The sequence below is a fragment of the Triturus cristatus genome, chromosome 1_1, assembly GCF_964204655.1.
Source record: "Triturus cristatus chromosome 1_1, aTriCri1.1, whole genome shotgun sequence".
NCBI classification, from domain to species: Eukaryota; Metazoa; Chordata; class Amphibia; order Caudata; family Salamandridae; genus Triturus; species Triturus cristatus.
This window is the reverse complement of record NC_140579.1, coordinates 69,805,812-69,826,154: the sequence shown is the minus strand read 5'-3', so window position 1 is coordinate 69,826,154 and position 20,343 is coordinate 69,805,812. Positions and strand designations below refer to the sequence as shown.

The 20,343-nt window shown below is 43.9% G+C and overlaps 1 protein-coding gene across 3 annotated transcripts in view; it reads right to left on the bottom strand.

The window, feature by feature from the left end:
- LOC146869446 (E3 ubiquitin-protein ligase TRIM39-like) overlaps positions 1–20,343 on the bottom strand; it is a 183,271-nt gene that overhangs the window by 112,661 nt on the left and 50,267 nt on the right. For 2 of the 3 annotated variants that reach the window (XM_085599843.1, XM_085599845.1), the window contains exons 3-4: positions 13,653–13,883; positions 3,417–3,439 (exon numbers count right to left, since the gene is read on the bottom strand). In XM_085599843.1, coding sequence (XP_085455969.1) covers positions 3,417–3,439; positions 13,653–13,883 — 254 coding nt within the window. The remainder of the gene's footprint in view (positions 1–3,416; positions 3,440–13,652; positions 13,884–20,343) is intronic. The other variant, XM_085599846.1, reaches the window with a different exon arrangement.

Genomic DNA, 20,343 nt, shown 5'->3' with positions numbered 1-20,343 from the left:
AATCCCAGTGGAATCAGAGGTGATGATCCTCTGGGCAGTCCGGAATCTGTCTAGGCCCAGACTGAGACACAAAGGATAAATCCATTTGTGTCTAGGGCCGGCATAGTAAGGACAGAAAAAGAGGAAATGGTCAATGTCCTCAGATTTCTACTCGCATAGTTTGCACTCAGCCGAGGAAGGACAGCCTAGAGGCCATTTATTGGGAAGGGCTTTTAGAGGTAGAATGCCCACATGTAATTTAATATAAAGAATTTTAGCAAGGGGAGAGGCAATCTCATCAAGGAAAGCCTCTAATTTCGGAAATGGTTTATGGGAATTGGGAAGAAATAGATCCCAGGTTAGTAGAGTAGTGCCACTGGGCCATTGTAAAATCCCAGCCAGTTTTAACTAAAAGTACGTTTGAATTTGAATTATTAGACTCAGGGGAGGTGTAAATTGAATGGGACCAAACTTTGCAAACTATTCATTAAGGTGCAAGAACCCCTTCATCATATTCCCTGTTTCGAGATTCATGACTTCTAGAAGATCCCTTCTATATACATTCAATTTGCAATGGGACCAGAGCCTGACTCAGTGTAGAAGCAGTTTAAGGGCAGCAAGATGTTCAATAATTTTATGGGTAGTATGCAGGATGTTCAATACTTTTATGGGTAGTATGCAGGATGTTCAGTACTTTTATGGGTAGTATGCAGGATGTTCAATACTTTTATGGGTAGTATGCAGGATGTTCAGTACTTTTATGGGTAGTATGCAGGATGTTCAGTACTTTTATGGGTAGTATGTAGGATGTTCAATACTTCTATGGGCAGTATGCAGGATGTTCAGTACTTTTATGGGTAGTATGCAGGATGTTCAATGCTTTTATGGGTAGTATGCAGGATGTTCAATACTTTTATGGGTAGTTTGCAGGATGTTCAATGCTTTTATGGGTAGTATGCAGGATGTTCAATACTTTTATGGGTAGTATGCAGGATGTTCAATGCTTTTATGGGTAGTATGCAGGATGTTCAATACTTTTATGGAGAGTATCAATAATTATGCGTATGGACGTTGCAGACTGGGTCATTTGAGCAGTAATTTAACTACATCTCCTTGACCTTTAACGAGTTAAGGTTGGCAGGTCCCCATAATTGAGCTCCATAGAGAGCTGCTGATTGAGCTTTGGTCCTATAAACTTTCAAGGCAGGAGAAAGTGTCTGAAATTTGGAGGATTTATGCATTTTCAAGATGCCAGCAGAAATATGAGGGATGATCAAACTACTTTGAGGATCTGGGGGGACCACAAGAGGAAGTTAGTGATTCCAACCCTAAGATAGATGAACGTTTGTACCGTCTGTAGTGTGGTAGTGCCTAAAGTGAATTTATACTTGAGATGCTTATGGGATCTGAAAACTATTAATTTAGTCTTTTGCAAGTTAATTTCAAGCCCCCCAGATAGGTAGAAATCCTCAAATTTAGATAGGAGATTTTGTAAGCTGGACGTGGTCCTAGAAATGAGAACAGTATAGTCTGGGAAGACGAGCGCAGAGATCTTGAGTCCGCTCAACTTCGGGCTGTCAATTTTCCAGGTGTTAAGATGGTCAACAACCCCGTAAATGAAGAGAGAAAATAAGGGAGGCACTAGCATGCACCCCTGTAAAACGCTCCTACGTACAAGGATGGGCTATAAAGATGTATGTATGTAAGTTTATGGTATTTCTAAAGCACGATCAAAGCCAATAGGCAGGGGAGCGATGTACTTGGTCAAAGACCAGAATATAGTCAATGAGGAATAAGAGCATAGATAGGTTGTCCCAGATACTGGGTGCATATATGGAAACGGCTTTCTGCCTTGTTTTTTTTTTTACACTTCTTAATCTGCAGTCTGATGGTGTCCTGCTGGGGTTGTGCCGAGAACCACCATATATAATGACCTTCTCTGCAAGATAAGTGGGGTGTTGGTCGCGATGGTGGGATAAATAAGGATTATATGACCTCTGATTGCAAAGTAATGGAGAAGAAGTTCAACTAGGCCAATGGAATAAACAGAGGGATCTCCCAAAGGGAGGTGTTTGACTGGCAACTTATACTGTCAAATAAAGACATGAGGTGTAGCCAGAGAACTAGGCCCCACCCCCCACACCCACGCTAGAAACCCAGGCATCATCCTGGACACCAGATCCATCACCTCGGCAGGCTTTCACATACTCAGCATACTCTAAAAAAGAATCACATGGCCCCCATCTGACAGCAGAAAGACTGTCACCCAGGCTCTTCTAACAAGCAGACTGGCAATGCCCTCTACAATAGCATCTCTGCAAACCTGCTGCACAAGCTGCAAACCACACAAAACGCTGCAGCCAGACTAGTACTCAACCTTACTCGCCTCACGCACATCACACCTCACCTCCGACAAATTAACTGGCTCCCAGTCCTGAAATGGCGCAAGTTTAAGATGCTCACCCATGCTTACAAGGCACTACACAACCTGCGTCCAACCACCAACTACACTTTCCCCAACCAACCAGGAACCTCTACTCGGCATCACTCGTCCTCACACACACACACCCATATCCATAGAAGTAAGACAGAAGGCAGGTCGTTCTCTTGCTTGGCAGCCAAATCCTGAAACGACCTCGCCCAGCATATTAGGATATCCACGTCTCTTACAGAGTTTCACAAGAAACTGGAAACCTGGCTCTTTCACTGAACCATCTTGCACAGCCTGCACCTACTCAGTGCCTGGACACCAACATGGGTGACAAAGTCACGCTCTACCAATCCACGTTACATTACACTATATAACAAAGATGAGAATGGGACATAGAATGTATACGATGAGGAAAATCAAAGTGTCACTTGTACTGTACAACACTAACTAGGTTACTGAGTTATCTAATAATATTAAGTAAATGTGACTAAATTATATACCAATGCGCTGAAAGTGAAAAAGTATGTTAGAAAACTAATATTACTGTAAATAACTTGTCATTATATAGCACATCATATCACACTTCTACTGTTTCTAGGTGCTGTAAAAAATAGAATTATAAACTATTTCAATGTTATTTAATTGCTCAGTGCCAGAAGGAGGAAAGCCCGAGTCTGCGCATCTTTAGAATCCTGCATGGTTCAGCAGCAACCATTCAACCCAGTAAGCCATACAATGAATACTATAATACTGCTTTTATAATATAAAATACGCAAATTAAGATAAAAAAAACTTTATCCAAGAAGGGGATTTTACTGTAGATAAGAGAAAAACAGTAGAAACAGTTGAATAAAAAACAAAGGCAAAAGAAAGACTAGAAATGAGGTATTGAAAAATGAGGTCACACAAGGGGCAAAAACATGAAGAAGACTGCAGGGTGATAAAAGTAATTTTAATGACTCTTTAATTTTTTTATATGGTCAGCCGTCAAAGAAGGAAATCGTACCTGCTCAAAACGGTCTTCGCATCCTGGGGAGTGAAACACAAACAGATTAACACGTGACAATAGAGTTTATGTTCACAGTAAATTTAACATTTTTTAAAAGTTATTCACAAGTTGATTAATTACAAATAACTATATACAAATATGTTAATAATTAACATACATTTCTATTACTGACCTTCGCAGACCAAGCATCAAGTACAGATTTACTTTAACCCATGAATGCATTTAAACCAATGGAGCGCTAACAAAAGTCATAAATGGTCCTTTCCTGAAGAAAGGACTAGACCACATACATAAAGATGAGATGATTGTATGGGGCAGAGTCATTTCTAAATGATGCGTAATCAGTTTCTCAGCTTCTGCAGGACCTTTGGACTAAATAAGGAGCAGAACATCTGTGAGATCCTGGTACCAGCAGAAAGGATCACTCAAGGCAGGTTGTAGGTAGGAGTTGTAGTTTATTCCTTAGTAAGAAGATCCCATCCAGGTCCCAGCCACTGGATCCACCAACAGTCCCTCACCTCTTTCGAATCATCTTGAGGAAATCAATGCCACTGGTGGAGGGCAGTACAGAGGAGGAGTACCAGCAATGGGAAAACTGGACTGGCCAGTCGCTGGAGTCTTGTGCTCCTCTAAAAAAAGAGGTCTAACCAAAACACCCGGCCTAGGAACACCCCATGGTACAATAATCTCCTGCTTACACTAAAGAAGCAATGCAAGAGACTAGAAAGGGACTGGAGAAAGGAGTACGATCCAGTACTAAAAGATAAATATAAAACCGCCACCCAATCCTACCACAAAGAGCTAAAAACAGTGCAAGCAGATTTCCTTAAGGAAAAAAAATCACCCACTCTATGAACTCCCATAAGGAACTCTTTAGAATAGTTAGAATCCTGTCCTCACCCCGGGACGCTAATAGATCGATAAATCCCACCAATGATCAATGCAATGAAATAGCCTCCTTCTTTCACAAGAAAGTGTTAGATGTCTATAGTCTCTTCCAGAAGCCCCCTCAGCCAATGCAGGAGGAGGTATACATAGCCTGTGAACCGGCATCAGCCCAAAGTCTCTCACAATTCCCTCCACTAGAGGATGAGGCTATCTTCAAACTAATCCAGTCTACGAAATCAGGCTCCCCGCTCGACTCAGCACCCCTGCACGCCCTGCTCAAGGTGACTGAGACAATACTCCTTATACTGAGGAGTATCCTCAATAAATCTCTCGAGTCTGGCTCGGTCCCACAATCGTGGAAGCATGCTGTGATAAGACCTATCCTCAAAAAGCCCCATCTAGATCCTGAAACTTTCAGCAATTTGCGACCCATCTCGCTTCTTCCCCTTCTTAGCAAAATGTTAGAAAAGCATGTAAAACATATTTTAGTTAACTTCCTTGAAGAGAATAAATTACTCCATCCAGCACAGATGGGTTTTTGTGCCCTCCACATAGCACGGAGACAGCTCTTCTGGCAGTCACTGAGGAATTAAAAGCCTTATTAGATAACAGAGGAGCTGCAGCCATTGTCCTTCTGGATCTCAGTGTGGCCTTTGATACCGTCAATCATGCCATACTGAAAGATAAATTGAGGGAGATCGGTATCCGGGACAAAGCTTTGGATTGGCTCGGCTCTTACCTGGACGACTGATCCTTCCAAGTTGCAGGAGTTCGGCATTTCATATGTGTCATATGCCGACGACACGCAGCTGATCGGCTCTATGCCAAGCACTCCCAACCAAGACAATCTTCAATTGGGTCCATGTTTGACCAAATTATACCTCTGGATGTCAAACAATTACCCTAAATTGAACGGAGAAAAGACCAAACTCATGATTCTGGGGAATATGCCCATCCCCAGGTCACTGAATAACTGGCCTTCATGCTTGGGAAATCCACCTACTCCCAGATCAGTCGTAAAAAACCTAGTGATCTGGTTGGATAGTTCCCTTGCAATTAATCAAGAGGCTATTAAACTGGCTGGCACTTGTTTCGGGCTTCTAAGAATGCTCAGAAAGATACTGGATCTTATCCCAGAGCAGCTAAGGAAAACAGTCCTACAGGCCCTCGTAGTCTCTCGACTGGACTATGGGAATTCTCTTTACCTAGGATCTTCTAAGTACATGATTAAAAGGCTGCAGATGGTGCAGAACGCAGCCGCGAGGCTCCTGCTTAATCTTCCTAGGCACATCCCGGTAAGAGAGTTCCTTACACAGCTCCACTGGCTACCAATCAATGCTAGGGTAAAGTTTAAATCCCTATGCACTGCCCACAAGGTCTTGAATAATAAATGCCCGGACATACTCAAAACCCTGATAACCGCGCATGAGCCCACTAGACTACTGAGGTCGTCCCACCTGCACCTTCTACGTTCAACCAGAATTAAAAAATCTAGGTGGGGGTAGATCCTTCGCCCATCTGATTCCTAAATTGTGGAACGATCTTCCCCTTGAACTGAGAGTAATGCAAAATGAACTGGCCTTCAGAAAGAAGCTGAAGACCTGGCTGTTTCCCCACTCTCATTACGTGGACTACACTCCCACCACAGCACTTTTGGTCAGAGCGGGAAGCATTCGGGTAACCAGGCGCTCTATAAATCCCAAAATCAAAACATCAAATCAAACATTCCAACCCCTCATGTAACTAGGATACATTCCCTGGTTACCATGGCACTGCAGAACAGCAAGCTACAGAAGCCACACACCTCCCCTCTTTTACCCCCCCCCAAAAAAAACAGTGTATACAAAAGAAAGAAAGATAGAATCAAGAGTGAAGAGAGAATAAAAAAGGAGAGAAGAGAGAAAAGCAAACAAAAACAACAAAAACAAAAACACTTTGCACTTACAATCTATTGTACAAAGTCCTTCGCACTAACCATTTACTGTACAAAGTCCTTCAAAAAGGATGGTTTCTTGCTGACTCTAGAGGACAATCTGGGAATGACAAACAGACCATGGTTGTCGTTACCCTTTACAGAGGAATCAGAGAGAGACACAGGCCCATTTTATGGAACAACTCTTCCCAGGTTCCAAATGTGGTGATCTTGAGTCTTAATGGCATTCTTAAACACTTAGATTACTCAAATGGGTTTGGAAAACTTAGAACTGAATCCAGGCTGTTTTATGACCACCATGTCACCAACAGCAACCACAGTATCCTCGGTGGCCTTTCTAGAATCAAAATAGGATTTCCTTGCTAAGATTTTCCCAACCTCTCTTTCATGCCACTCAGTGCGTACTTTCTTAGTTGCAGACCCTTCCAAGTCTCTTACCCATAATGGCTCCACCAGAGTCCAAAGAGATCTGCCTCTAAACAAAACAAAAGGTTATTTCCCATTTACAATGTGAGAAGTCAACCTATAAATCTCCACCTTCTTCATGACTTCCTTCTTCCAATTGACTACCAAAGCAATGGCCTCTTTCAAAACTCTGTTAAACCTTTCCACCATGCCATTGGTTTCAGGATGATAGAGGGAACACTTCTTGTGCTTGATACCATGATTCTTTAAGAAAGTTTCCATTCTTTTTTTTTTATTTAGTTGAGTTTTATATAGCGCTGGCTAGACCCGGAGGTATCAGAGCGCTTTACATGAGGAGAGTTAATTAGGTTACAAATTACACATTGTTACAGAAGGTACAACAGTTACAAGTTGCATTCTTAGGTTAATGGCGAGTAGAGGGGTGAGGGGTGAGGGGAGGGAGAATTAAGAGGAGCATAGGCATAAGGTAGACAAAGCAGGCAGGTGGAGAGGAATTCAGGGGTGAGAGGAAGGGAAAAGGGGAGGTAGCCAAAGAATGAAGGAGGGAAGCAGAGGTGGAGGGGTTAGGGGACACAGCGTGGAGACGGTGAAGTAACTGAGTCTGATGTCCGGCTGGGTGGGACAGGGATCATTCTCAGTCCTCAGTTTTGTGTGATTCCCATTTCTACGGTGGACTCTCTCAGCAGGGTTGCTGAGACTCCAGGGCATAAGATGCTGGGTCCTTCCCCAACAAGGGGAGAGGAGTCCTTTGGTCTTAGGTACTCTCTGATGAATGAAGGAGGGAAGAGGTGGGGGAGGGGTAGGAAACCAAGCAGGAACACAGTGTCCGACGTCCGGCAGGGTAGGAGACGGCTCCCAGTGGTAAGTGGATCAGTCCCAGACCTCCACTATGTGTGACAGCCTTGTCACTGTGGACTCTCTCAGAGGGGTCTCTGAGACTCCAGGGCAACGATGCTGGATCCATCCCCAACAAGGGGAGTAGGAGTGCTTTGGACAAGGGCATAGTTATGGGGGCCATTTAAGGCCACAGGGGTGTAGGAGAAAAACAAACAAGGTTATGTAGGGTTGGACAGGGGAGTCATCCGCAGGATCATGTAGGGAAAGGGCGGGGGAGGGAAAGGAGACACAGCGGAGAGATGAGAAAAAACAATGTCCAATGTCTGGCTGGGTAGGTGACGGCTAAAGGGGTGAAACCAAAGTCAATCTCCTCTGTAGCTGCCAGTACAGCTCCACCAGGCAACGGCCATGTTGCTCGGGCATCCCGGTCGGTATAACATATAAGGTTTCTGCCAGAGGGCATCATCAAAGATTCCATCAGCCACACCAGGCTCAGGTGGTATTGGGGAACGCCGCCCGCCTCAACCTCCAGCTATCCGGTACTCATCTCTCGCCAGCTGGATGAAGATCACTCGGCGGGGGAGCACGCAGACTCTAGCCCCCATTTCAGCGGTATGGCAAAAACTCTGCAGGCCAGTCTACCAAGAAACTGGCAGTGTAGATGAAAGAGACTCCCTGCCTAGAGCAACAGAGAAGTGAAAACACCCGGTATCAATACCACAGCACCACCAGATGGCCACAGCCCTGATTGAAAGCGCCAAGAACAGACAGGCATCTCTCTCATAAAGATCGCCGTGGATGAGAAATCAGTCATTCGGTGAAGACCCTGATGTAAGCGCCGAAACCTCGCTCCGGGCGCCATTTTAGGGTCAGGCAATGACCCACCTTCAAGTAACTCTGCCAAATTGTCCTCCCAGGGAGAGACCCCGCTTGTGACTAACCCCAGGATCACCTCAGCTGGCCAGTAAAGTGGGCCCCAGAGCTTCGCTCACCTCCCGGTCGCGCTGACTGGGTCGGGGAGATCACACGTTGCGGCTTCGATCTCCGCGCGTCTTCGTCCCTGGCATCATTGGGGGAATTCATCATGAGCATGGGAGACTATACCCCGGCTATCTAACAGCTTCTGTGGAGATAGGGGAACTGCTTCCTTAGTTGCTGCAGACAAAGCAGTCTCCACGGGTCAGTGATGGTTGTAGGAATCCCACTGAATTAGACGTCCGCAGCGCCATCTTGTTCCTCCTGCAGTTCAGGCGGCAGATACTTCGGCGGTGCTCAATCGGAGGACGTGATCGGAGGAAAGCGAAAACAGGTCTCCAGGTGAGCCGCCCGCTTTTTCGGTTGCGAAAACTTGGTTAAGGGTGGGAAAACAGTGCGGTAGAACGCCGTAAAGGTGGCTGGAAAGCATTAGCACCGCGCGGCCATGATGGGAGCTGGCTCCTCCTCTCTACCTACCTTCCTTCCTTCCATCTCTTGTGAAACCAATTGAACACCATTGTCAGTTAAGATGGTGTTTGGGTAACCTTCCCTAGCCATGAGGTTCTCTAAAAACTCAATCACGTTTTTAGTTTCAATCCCACTCGTGAAGCAAACTTCAGGCCATCTCAAAAACATGTCTATGACAAACAGCTGTTGCCCTTCAGAATGAATGGGGCCAAGAATATCCAAGGGTATTTCCTTCCACGGTCCACGAGGTAATTCTCTGACCACCATGGGTAGTACTCTCACAACTTTTGACTTCCCGCACAATGCACATGCCAAACAATCTCTTACCAGACTTTCTACTTGCATGTCCATCCCAGGACACCAATAAGAGGAGCAAAGCCTCTCCTTTGTTTTGAACATCTCTAAATGAGAAATATGCGCCAAATCAATCATTTTATTGCGGAGCTTAAGAGGGGGTACCAATCTTGTCCCACAAACAAAAAGATTACTACACACACCCAACTCATCTTTCACACCCCAAAATTTCCCAACTTCCTCAGAGGCCTGCTTTTTGGAATGTCACCCTTTATTGACCAGAAGCAAAACTTCAGAAAGCACCGGATCAATCAATCAATCAATCAGGGGTTTATATAATGCGCTACTCACCCGTGAGGGTCTCAAGGCGCGCGGGGGGAGAGGGGAAGCTCCGGATCAGTCGAAGAGCCAGGTCTCGAGGTACTTCCTGAAGGTGTGCAGGGTTGGATAGCATCTGATGTTCACGGGGAGCTTGTTACAGGACTTGGCTGCGATGTAGGAAAAGTCTCTACTGCCTGTTCTACTTCTGCGGATGGGGGGGACTTCTGCCAGGGCGAGGTCGGCAGAGCGGAGGTTCCTCTTGGGTACATGTAAGGATAGTCTCTCGTTGAGGTATTTGGGCCCGATGTTGTTGAGGGATTTGTAGGCATGGGTGAGGAGTTTGAAGGTGACTCTTCTCGACAGGGAGCCAATGGAGGTCTCGTAGGTGTTGGGTCATGTGTTCGCGGTGTGGAGTCCCGAGGACGAGTCTGGCGGTGGCATTTTGGATGGTCTGGAGTCTGTGTGGGAGAGATCTGTTGATTCCGGAGTATAGGGCATTGTCGTAGTTCAGTCTGCTGGTTATGAGCGCGTGGTTGACGGTCTTTCTGCAGTCGGGGGGATCCATTTGAAGGTCTTGCGCAGGGTGCGCAGGAAGTTGAAGCTGGTGGAAGCGACGGCGTTGACCTGGCGGTTCATGGAGAGGGAAGAGTCGAGGATGATGCCGAGTTTGTGTGCGTGGTCTGTAGGAGTGGGAGGGTTCCCGAGGGCGGGGGGCCACCAGGACTTGTCCCAGGCGGAGTTGCAGGGTCCAAGGTAGAGAACCTCGGTTTTCTCTGAGTTGAGCTTAAGGCAGCCGTCGTTCATCCAGGTTGCCACGTTCTTCATTCCCTCCTGGAAGCAGAGTCTGGTGTCTTCGGGATTCTTCGTGAGTGAGAGGATGAGCTGGGTGTCGTCTGTGTATGCTGAGCCCATGCTGTCTGATGATGGCAGCGAGGGGGGCCATGTAGATGTTGAAGAGCGTGGGGCTTAGTGATGAGCAGTTGATGTTGGTGGGTGTGGAGAGGAGGGGAGGGAGTCTGATCCTCTAGGTTCTGAAGTTTGAAGTTTATTGGTTTACATAGCGCTGAATCACCCCAAGGGAGTATCTCTGTGCTGGGATGGTAGTCTAAACAGCCAGAACAGAGAGCTAGAAAAGGTGGGTTTTAAAAAGTTTCCTGAACTGAGAAAAGTTTGAACAGTTGCGAAGCTGAAGAGGTAGCTCATTCCAAAAAGCGGGGGCAAGATGAGTGAAAGCTTAGCCACCACTGCGCGCTTTTTTAATTCTGGGGGTGCATAGTAGGAGTTTAGAACCTGATCTGAGAGAACGTGATAGGAAGGGCCTAAGTCGTTTAGGGCCTTGAAGACAGTGCAGCCAATCTTGAATTTCACCCGCTTTCTCACGGGGAGCCAGTGGAGTTTTTTGAGAAGAGGAACAGAAGAAGTTCTAGGTGGGGCGCCTGCTACAAGGCGAGCGGCCGTGTTCTGCACTACTTGTAACTTGTTAAGGGAAGCTTCATTGGCCGATAGAAGCAAAGCGTTACAATAGTCCAGTCTACTTAGTATCAGGGCTTGCTTCAGCGTTTTTTTAGTGGAAGGGGGTAGCAGGGGAAAGATCCTTCTAAGAACACCTAGAATATAGTAGCAGGTGCCAGCAGTGGTGTTGGCATGAGCGTCTAGAGTGAGGTTCTGATCGATTCTGATACCTAGGTTCTTGACCACTTCCTTAGGTGACAGGGCATTACCCAGCTCCTCAGGCCACCAGCTGGGCGACCAGCATATGGCAGCTCCTCCAAACTGCCAGAGAGAAAGGATCGGATCCAGTCAAGGGCGGCTCCTTGTATCCCAGCGTCATGAAGTCTGGCTGCGAGGGTGCAATGGGAGACGGTGTCGAAGGCTGCAGAGAGGTCTAGAAGGATGAGGGCCGCGGTGTGTCTTGGTCGAGTACCAGGCGCATGTCGTCTGTGGCGGCGAGGAGAGCGGTCTCGGTGCAGTGGTTGCTGCGGAATCCGGACTGGGAGGCGTCTAGGATGGAGTTCTATTCGATGAAGGTGGTCAGCTGAGTATTCACAAGTCTCTCAGTGACTTTGGCTGCGGAAGGGAGGAGAGAGATGGGCCGGTAGTTTTTAAGGTCCGTTGGGTCGGCCGTGGGCTTCTTGAGGACGGGTTTAACCTCCGCCCACTTCCAGTTGTCTGGGAAGATGCCGGACGTGAAGGAGGCGTTGATGGTCCGTCTAAGTTCTGGTGCAATGGCTACAAGTCACAGTGTCCATATCCTGTATCTCTGTTTTATCTCTTATCCCAGTCCTCTTTCACTGGGTTTACTTCAGCCAGATACAATGAAAATGGTTCCCTTACAAAATCTTGGGAGGTTAAGCGAGGTGTGAGACAGGGATGTATTTTTGTCCCTCTCTTATTTACCTTATACATTAACAATCTGCGAGCTGCCCTGTCAACTGCTGGAAAAGACGTCCCTGGAGCAGGCTCTAAACTCATCCCTGCTCTCTTATATGCAGATGATGCAGTTTTACTTGCAAGGACACCAATGGGGCTGCAACGACTTGTAAATACTTTTATTGATTTTATGGTTTCACTTGACCTCTCTATTAACTTTTCTAAGTCCCATATAATGTCGACTGGTAACACAAAGCGTGACAAGAGTACGCTTATTTGTAAAGGTGGAGAACTGACAAACGTTGCTACATTTCCTTATTTGGGTATTCTGTTTGATGAAAAGGGGTCATGGGTGGCTCAGCGAATACTCAAGAAAAACACCCTGTCTAGAACAGCAGAAGCGACTATGGACTTTGTCAGGAGACTGGTGAGTAAACCATTACGACCACCATTGAAAGTCTATAACGAGAAACGAGGTCTATAACGAGGCCGGCGATCTGCAAGGGGCAAAAAATAAATATCCGCAGAAAACATTAGCTGTACCCCCAGCACCCCTTCTTTTATGGTGCACGAGGAACTAGGGCAGGGTTGCATTTCTGTCCGTGTAGCAGTCGCCCCCTTAATATGGTTGTTAAAAACAAGGTCTAGCCCCACTCCTTCTTTGGACCAATTCATTTTAGAAGATTGTATGAGGCGAGATAGAGCTGGTGACGTCCCCTGGCTAGGTTACATCTCTCAGCAGCTAGCGAAAATAGGGCGCCCTGAGCTCTTTACACATCCCAGACAAATGCACCCTGGAGAGCGGATAGATATTAAAAGGCAATTTCTAAACAGGAGGATGGTGGAAAGGGAAAATAGCGAACTTAATACACCCACGATAAGACAACATATAATATTAAGTCATAGGACCCTAGAACAACCCTTTTTGTCTTATATTAAAAATGTTCACTATCGTTTTCAGATTTAGGTTTAATGACATCCACTGCGGTCTCGCGGTCCCCGAGGGTTTGTCTAAGCCAGGGGCCCCAAAGCCATGCTCTTGTGATGACTTCTCAGACCAAGATCTTTTACATTTTGTGTTTCATTGTGGTTTTTAGAACGATCCCTGGATAAAACATATCCTACAACTTTTAAAACTTTGTCATTTTGCAGAAGTCAGACCAGCTCTGATGCATCTGCAAACGTTGCCCTCAGCTTTGATATGTTGTGGGGTTACGAGTTTTTTAGCAGGAGCCTTACGACGAAGGAAACTTTTGATCATGCACTGAACCGGGATTAGAAATGTCATGTTCTAGCGGGCATTGTTTTTAATTATGTGTTAGTACTGTATAAAATGTACTTTATCTAGGTCTATGACGGTGCAGCAGTCCTTATCTTGATAAGTCAAACATATATTAGGGCTTAGAAACCTATACATGGCAATTGTACATGAAATATTGGACCTGCCCTTTTATTATGTATTGCATAGTTTTTATCCTTTTTACTCTAGGTGTGTGTAAATGTGCTTTTATAGTCAAAAATGGCCAAATAAAGTTTTATTTGACTTGACACTGGGTTTACTTCTAACCAACACATTACTTTGCGTATGTTTTGTAGTGGGTTCAGAGAGTTGTGGAAGCATGCATCGCTCCCACTAGATCCGGCTTACAATGTTGGTACTTTCTTGCACTAATGAAGGTTTGCTGATCTTCATGGTCTCTAGATTTATAACCTTTTCTTACCTTCAATAACTCCACATCCTGCTGCTGACACTTGAGTTCAATCTCGGTAATCCAGCTTCTTAGGACAAATTGCTGTTTTTCTAATTTTGTTACTGTCTCCTTGATGCTCTGCAGACTTTTCTTCTCTTCCTCCTCCAGGTTGCTGAGGTGACGACATTTTTCCTGCTCCAAAAACTGCTGGAGCTTCTCAAACTCATTAGTGATTTGCTCTCTCTGGCTCTTGAACTTGGCCTTAAACATAAAAAGAAATCTTAGGTTTACAATGCTACCAAAGATGCAATGGGCTTATCGAGTGACTCTGGGGATGACATAGGTTTTCTTGTCATTCACCGGGTGATTAAGGGCCATCATATATGTCATAGGAGAGACAGGGGTGTCCGGTAGGACAGCAGAAGGCATAGAAGTAGTTTGTTTCCTGACATGGACATTCCCTGTACTACTATTTGATGTCTTTGTGGAGCAGAGGCAGAGCTGTGTTGTCTGAGAGAGAATGGAAGGACTGTATGTCAAGCTTCAACAGCAAGCTTTATGGGTAAGTTGTAATTGTACAAAGATGAAAGCGTTATCTCCCGTGGGAGTAGCGTCTCTTATTCAGCACTCCGTTATTTTACGATTTCAAATGATTGTACTGGAGCAGTTTGTATATTTGTAACTCTTTCTTTTATTATTCTTCTGGGACAACGTCCTTAAAGACATCAATACACAATTGGAAACCTACTCAAAAGAAATTAACGAACGAAAGATAAGAAAATTTAAACGAGACACCACGGATTATAGACTAGGAGAGGTTTACACATGGGCAGATATATATGCACGACACAGACAACAGAGACCAACAACCGGTAGATCTTCTGAAGACACCTCATCTTCGGATGAATTCCAACAAAGAAAACAGCCTCCACCGATGAATACCCATCCAAGAACAGACAAATCAGTTTCTTCTTTATCAAAAGATAACAAACCTTCTACATCTACGGATACGTCTTTTTTTAGAGAGAGGAACTGGCCAACAAGAAGACCAACGCTGGACACAATTGCCAAGAACACAAGAAGCCAGAAACCTTAGTAATGAACATATCAAAACAACCAATTTCAACGTTCCAGTTGCAAACATTACAAAAAGGAACTTCGTATGTGCCGACATACCATTCGAACATTGTTGAGACACAAATAAGTATATACAAATTTCTCCGGTCTTTAAGGTCAAGACACTTTTTTTCTAATGTCATTGAAACACCGGAGGAACCACCACAGGATAAATTACTGGGTCTAAGAAATAAAAGTAAATTCATTTCACCAGTCAGCCACAATGTACTTGACACATTTGAGAAACTCATTTCAAAAGAAGTCTACAACACATTCAAACAACCCAGACCAAAAGTCACCAACACAACTCAAAAAGAAAGACAAGCATTGAATCAACTAGCAATGAACAAAGATATAACTATCCGACAGGCTGACAAGGGAGGTGCTCTTGTCATCATGGACACAGAATTCTATTTGAAAAGTGTTGATGAACACGTTAATGACATTAACATTTATCTGAAACTTGATATGGATCCAACTAATGAATTTAAGCACATCCTCAGTTTAATCGTGGATACAGCAGTAGACCAAGGAATCATTGGTACTAAAGAGAAGGACTATTTGATCAAAGCTAACCCCGCAATTCCATATATTTACATGATTCCAAAGGTTCACAAAAACGCCACCACACCACCATTTCGTCCCATTGTTTCCACAATCAATTCTATTCATGAACCCGTAGGAAAGTTCCTGGACAAACATATTCAACCAATTGTTCAAAATATGAGTACCTATATTAAAGACACCACTCACTTTCTTAACATCTTGGAAACACATAAACCATCATTTACCAAGGATATGATACTATGTACAATTGATGTAAAATCTCTCTACACTTCAATACCCCACAACATGGGTTTAACAGCAGTGGAATCTTTCCTAATAATAAGCGACAAAGAGGAAATGTTCAAAGTGTTTTTGATGGAATTATTACATTTCACCTTGTATCACAGCTATTTCAAATGGGGCGAATATTTCTTCGTCCAATCATCAGGAACTTCAATGGGCAATTGTGCTGCTCCTGCATACGCGAATATCTTTATGCATAAATTTGAACTGGATCACATTTTGCAAAATGCTGACTGGAGCTCCAACCTCATCTTGTACAAACGTTATATAGATGATATCTTTGTACTATGGAAAGGCACGGAATCCGCATTGATGACATTGATTCAACAACTCAATTTAGTTGATGATAGAATTGGTTTCACATCCAACATCAGCAAAAAGGAAATACCATTTTTGGATGTACTTGTCATTAACAACGAGGGTCAACTAGATACCAGAGTATTCACCAAACCCACTGACAGAAACAATTTCCTACATTTTACCAGTTTTCATCAACCATCATTAAAACAACACCTACCTTTCTCTCAATTGCTTCGTATCAAAAGAATTTCTTCTACAGAAGATTACTACAACGAATCCAAAAGCATCCAACATCAACAAATTCAAACAGAGAGGATATTCCGAAGCCACCCTCAATGAAGCCATGGAAAGGGTCCAAAAACTCGAAAGGAAACAATTACTAATTCCGCAATACAAAGACGAAGCAAACAGATCAGTTTTCATCTCCAAATTTTCCACGAAAAGCTACAACATAAAAAGAATCATTCTCAAACATTGGCCATTACTTGCGCTTGAAGAAGATTTCAAAGGTATTTTTTCCAACACCCCAAGATTCGCTTATGAATGCACTCTCAATTTTAAGGAACTATTGCAACCGAAGGAAGATGTTTCCAGAGCTAAACATCGTGGTACTTTACCATGTTACAATTGAGGGCAACCAAATTCTACATCCCACAAAAGGATCCGTCATAAAGTTACGAGTCACAGGAACATGTGATAGCAGTAATGTGATCTATATGCTGAAATGTCCATGCGGTCAAGCTTACGTTGGAAAAACTCAGAGAAAAATTAAGACACGGATTGTTGAACACAAAAGTAACATCAGGTTAAAAAACACGAAATCAACAGTGGCGATGCATTTCAATCAACAGCATCACAATCCTAGTCAACTTCGTTTCTGCATATTAGAGAATGTACCTATTCTCCCAGGGAGAGACAACTCACAACATCTCCTACGAAGAGAGATATTTTGGATCACCCATCTCAATACCCTTCAGCCAAAAGGACTAAATGAACGTTTAGACTTTAATTGCTTTCTGTAATACCCAGCTACGCACAAATACTATGCTCGTTGACGCATTCATTTATGTACCACAGTCATTATTATGTTTTCATGATTATCTGTCGTAACCGTACACCCTATTTTTCATTTTCACCCATCTTAAATAACCATGAACCACACTTTGAGTATCTATTTTCTTCATATAACCTTTTTCTTAGATTATTACTATTTTCTTATTGGTTTCCCTTCATTTAACTCTATCGGAGCTAGTCTGTCTTTCACTTTTATTACCATGTGACCGAATCCCCGTCCTATTTCCTGTATCCGGGAAGTTGACTCTTTTGAACACGAACGCGGATTTGAACTTTTCAGCAGCAGTCACACACCGCGGTAAGCCTTCACGACACATCGACCGTCGATTTTGTAACATCTTAGTTTCAATTCATCGTGATAAATCTTCACGCTAAACTCGTTTCTGTTTAAGCTACAATACCAGCTCATTTTGAAACCATTTTAACAGTACCTACACTTGGTCACTTTCTTCCTTACAGAAAGTGTAGCTCTCAACGCCCCGCCATTCCTTTGATATAAAGTCATGGACAATTCCGGACCTTGGTGACACGTATTTAAAGGTCAGACTTTACAGTTTATTTCACACCGTTATTTTCTTTTACAGTCACTAAGATCCCGCATGAATCTCCTAGTCACTTTGACGACGTACTGTTTAGGTCACTTTAAATTCGCGCACGGTCGAATTACCGTTACACAAGAACACGTGATTGTTCAACACGTTTACACAGCTACGTTGAATATATGAGCACTTTTAAGAAACCTGAGCTCATCACAATTCTGTCGTTGATAGCATTGTATGATTGGCAGTTTGGCGCCCTTTCCATTTGCCTTCTCGTACTAATGAAAAATCAGTTATTACTTTTTTTGCCAGTACAACTTTATTGGTATTTGCTCCTTCAATGTATGAAACAATTGTCAGATATGTAAATGAGTGTTCCATTGTTTCATTTCAATATGTTTAATGCTTTCAGAACACAAGTCCCCTGATGAAGGGTTCGCCCGAAATGCATTGGGCAGAAATACGATACATGATAAAACGGTTTTGGAATACTATGAGTGAAATAGTATGAACATCTTATGAACATAACAGAAGAATAATAAAAGAAAGAGTTACAAATATACAAACAGCTCCAGTACAATGATTTGAAATCGTAAAATAACGGAGTGCTGAATAAGAGACGCTACTCCCACGGGAGATAACGCTTTCATCTTTGTTCAATTTCCGCCCTCTTGCCCAGGAGGGCGTTACTTACCAGGCACCCTAAATTAATTCAACTTGAGATTACCTACTCACAAGGTGTGCGAGAATCCACACCCCATTTGGATTACCTAAGTTGTAATTGTGCCACAGCACTGACCCTTTGTCTTGAGTTGCACTGTGGCAACACAGGGATCAGATGCTGATCTTAGGGTGCGGTACGTTGTCTATTTGGTGAAGAGGTTGAGATCATGGGAGATGCTGCAGCTTTGTAGCCAATAAAGGACCTTTAGCCTTAGCATCTGTTGATTGGAATACGGAAGACAGATGTGGTGCTAGGGCTGGAGACAGCAGATGTCTTTGCAGAGAAGGGTACTCCTTGTGTAACCTACAATGGCATGTTGTGGGAGCCCAAAGAACAATGGAGGAGAGATTTAACGAGACACTGCTTGGAAGTGGAGGAGGTGATAATATTTGTAGTGACTGTAGTTTAGAAAGGAAAGGTCTTATTCGATTGAAATCCCACGATTTGGCATCGAGCTAGAGCTGGGTCTGAAAGTCTGGAGAGAGATTTCCTACCCACAGAATGTATGAAGCAAAGGCAGTCTGGTTCATCCAACAAGAGTACGAATAATGGAAAAGGAAAGAGTCCTTTTAGGGAGAGGTACATTTGGCTTTCATCAACAGACATGATGCTCAGCAGTACTGCTCTTGATACACACTTTAGAGTACATGTTAAATGCAATACAAACTGACTCAAGAATGCAATTGGTTTCCTAAAAACCTCACAGCCTATGTATTTGCACAAAGCCATGCCTGGCAAAACCTCAGATCAAATAGTAAACAAAATATTTCTAACCACTTGGGCTACAAAATGAATCCCCTAAACATCCATCCACAAATCTATGTGACAGACAAACCTGAGCACTTGCTACTTGAGGCAGGAATGAAGAAGTCTAATAGGTCCTGCACTGTAAAAGAGGGTGTGTACTATTTGTTCATGCTCAGCTCACAATGAAGGCCTTCAGGTCCCATATCAAGCAGCTTAAATCACAGCAGGGAGGAGTCTCTTTATCATTTAGGTTAAGCACCCCACTCCTTCCTCGGCACCATCTAGAATCTTGCTCCTGCATGGAGCAGCGCAGGCAGTGCCGTGCCGACTCTATCCTCCACCACTCCCTGCTGCATTCAAAATGTCAGTAGAAGACACAAGAGAACTGTCATGTTTTATGCAGCTACTGCTTGCCGCAGTCCTTTGCCTGTACTGCTGGAATACAAAGTCTTCATGCGTAAAACTCCGAGACCTCTGTCAGTCTAACTTTCACAAATTCAGGGTGGCCTACAATACATCTGAAAGGGCTGGGCAGTGATCATGGGTCACTCAAGGTCTTATAGTTTGGAAAATATATTGTGGGAGTGGCCCTGATGGATCAACTATTATATCCACCCAAAGAGCAGCAGGTCAGGGTGCTGTGCCCCAGACGTGTAAACCTATCTAGACTGTGTGAAGTTTCTCAGAAGCCTGAAGACGTAAGGCCTTAAGCGGCAAATTCCACTTGCAATTCTCTGATCTGATACCACCTCTGGAGAATGTAAAGAGGTGAATCCAGCAATTGTGAAGCCCCTCTGATGCGTCCCTCGGTGGTACACCATGAAGAAATTTAGAAGCATTAACATTTTAATCAGAAATGTTTTACAAATCAGCAATAGCCATTTACCTATCAGTGAGAGGGGCCTGTTTATTATATTTTTGAGTAAACTAGACTGCCATCCCTTGTGTCATGCACAACCGGACTGAATTGCCAGTCTGGTTCCTTGAGTTGCAAGAGTTGTTTCTACTTGGCTACTGCAAAAGGGGCAGACACACTGGTGCCAAGTGTGACAATATAAATCGTAATTCCAAAAATACTCTTCACAGCTTGTTGTCCAAATGTAACTTCTTTAGACTTTTGATTCATTCAAGTAACCGTGAAATTGAAAGCATTCCAACTGTATCGATTTGTATAAATAGGACAGTGGACTCTCACAATTAATCACTCCCAATGCATTTCGGGCTGTTGCCCTTCTTCAGGGAATATATATCTCTGTAGATAAAGATCCAAGCATGTATTTTAAGCTTGCTGAGGTAACATGCTCGGTGTCGCATCCAGTGTCCAAGTTGTTTTCGGCGATTCAACAAATCTATAGACTGGTGCTGACGGAAC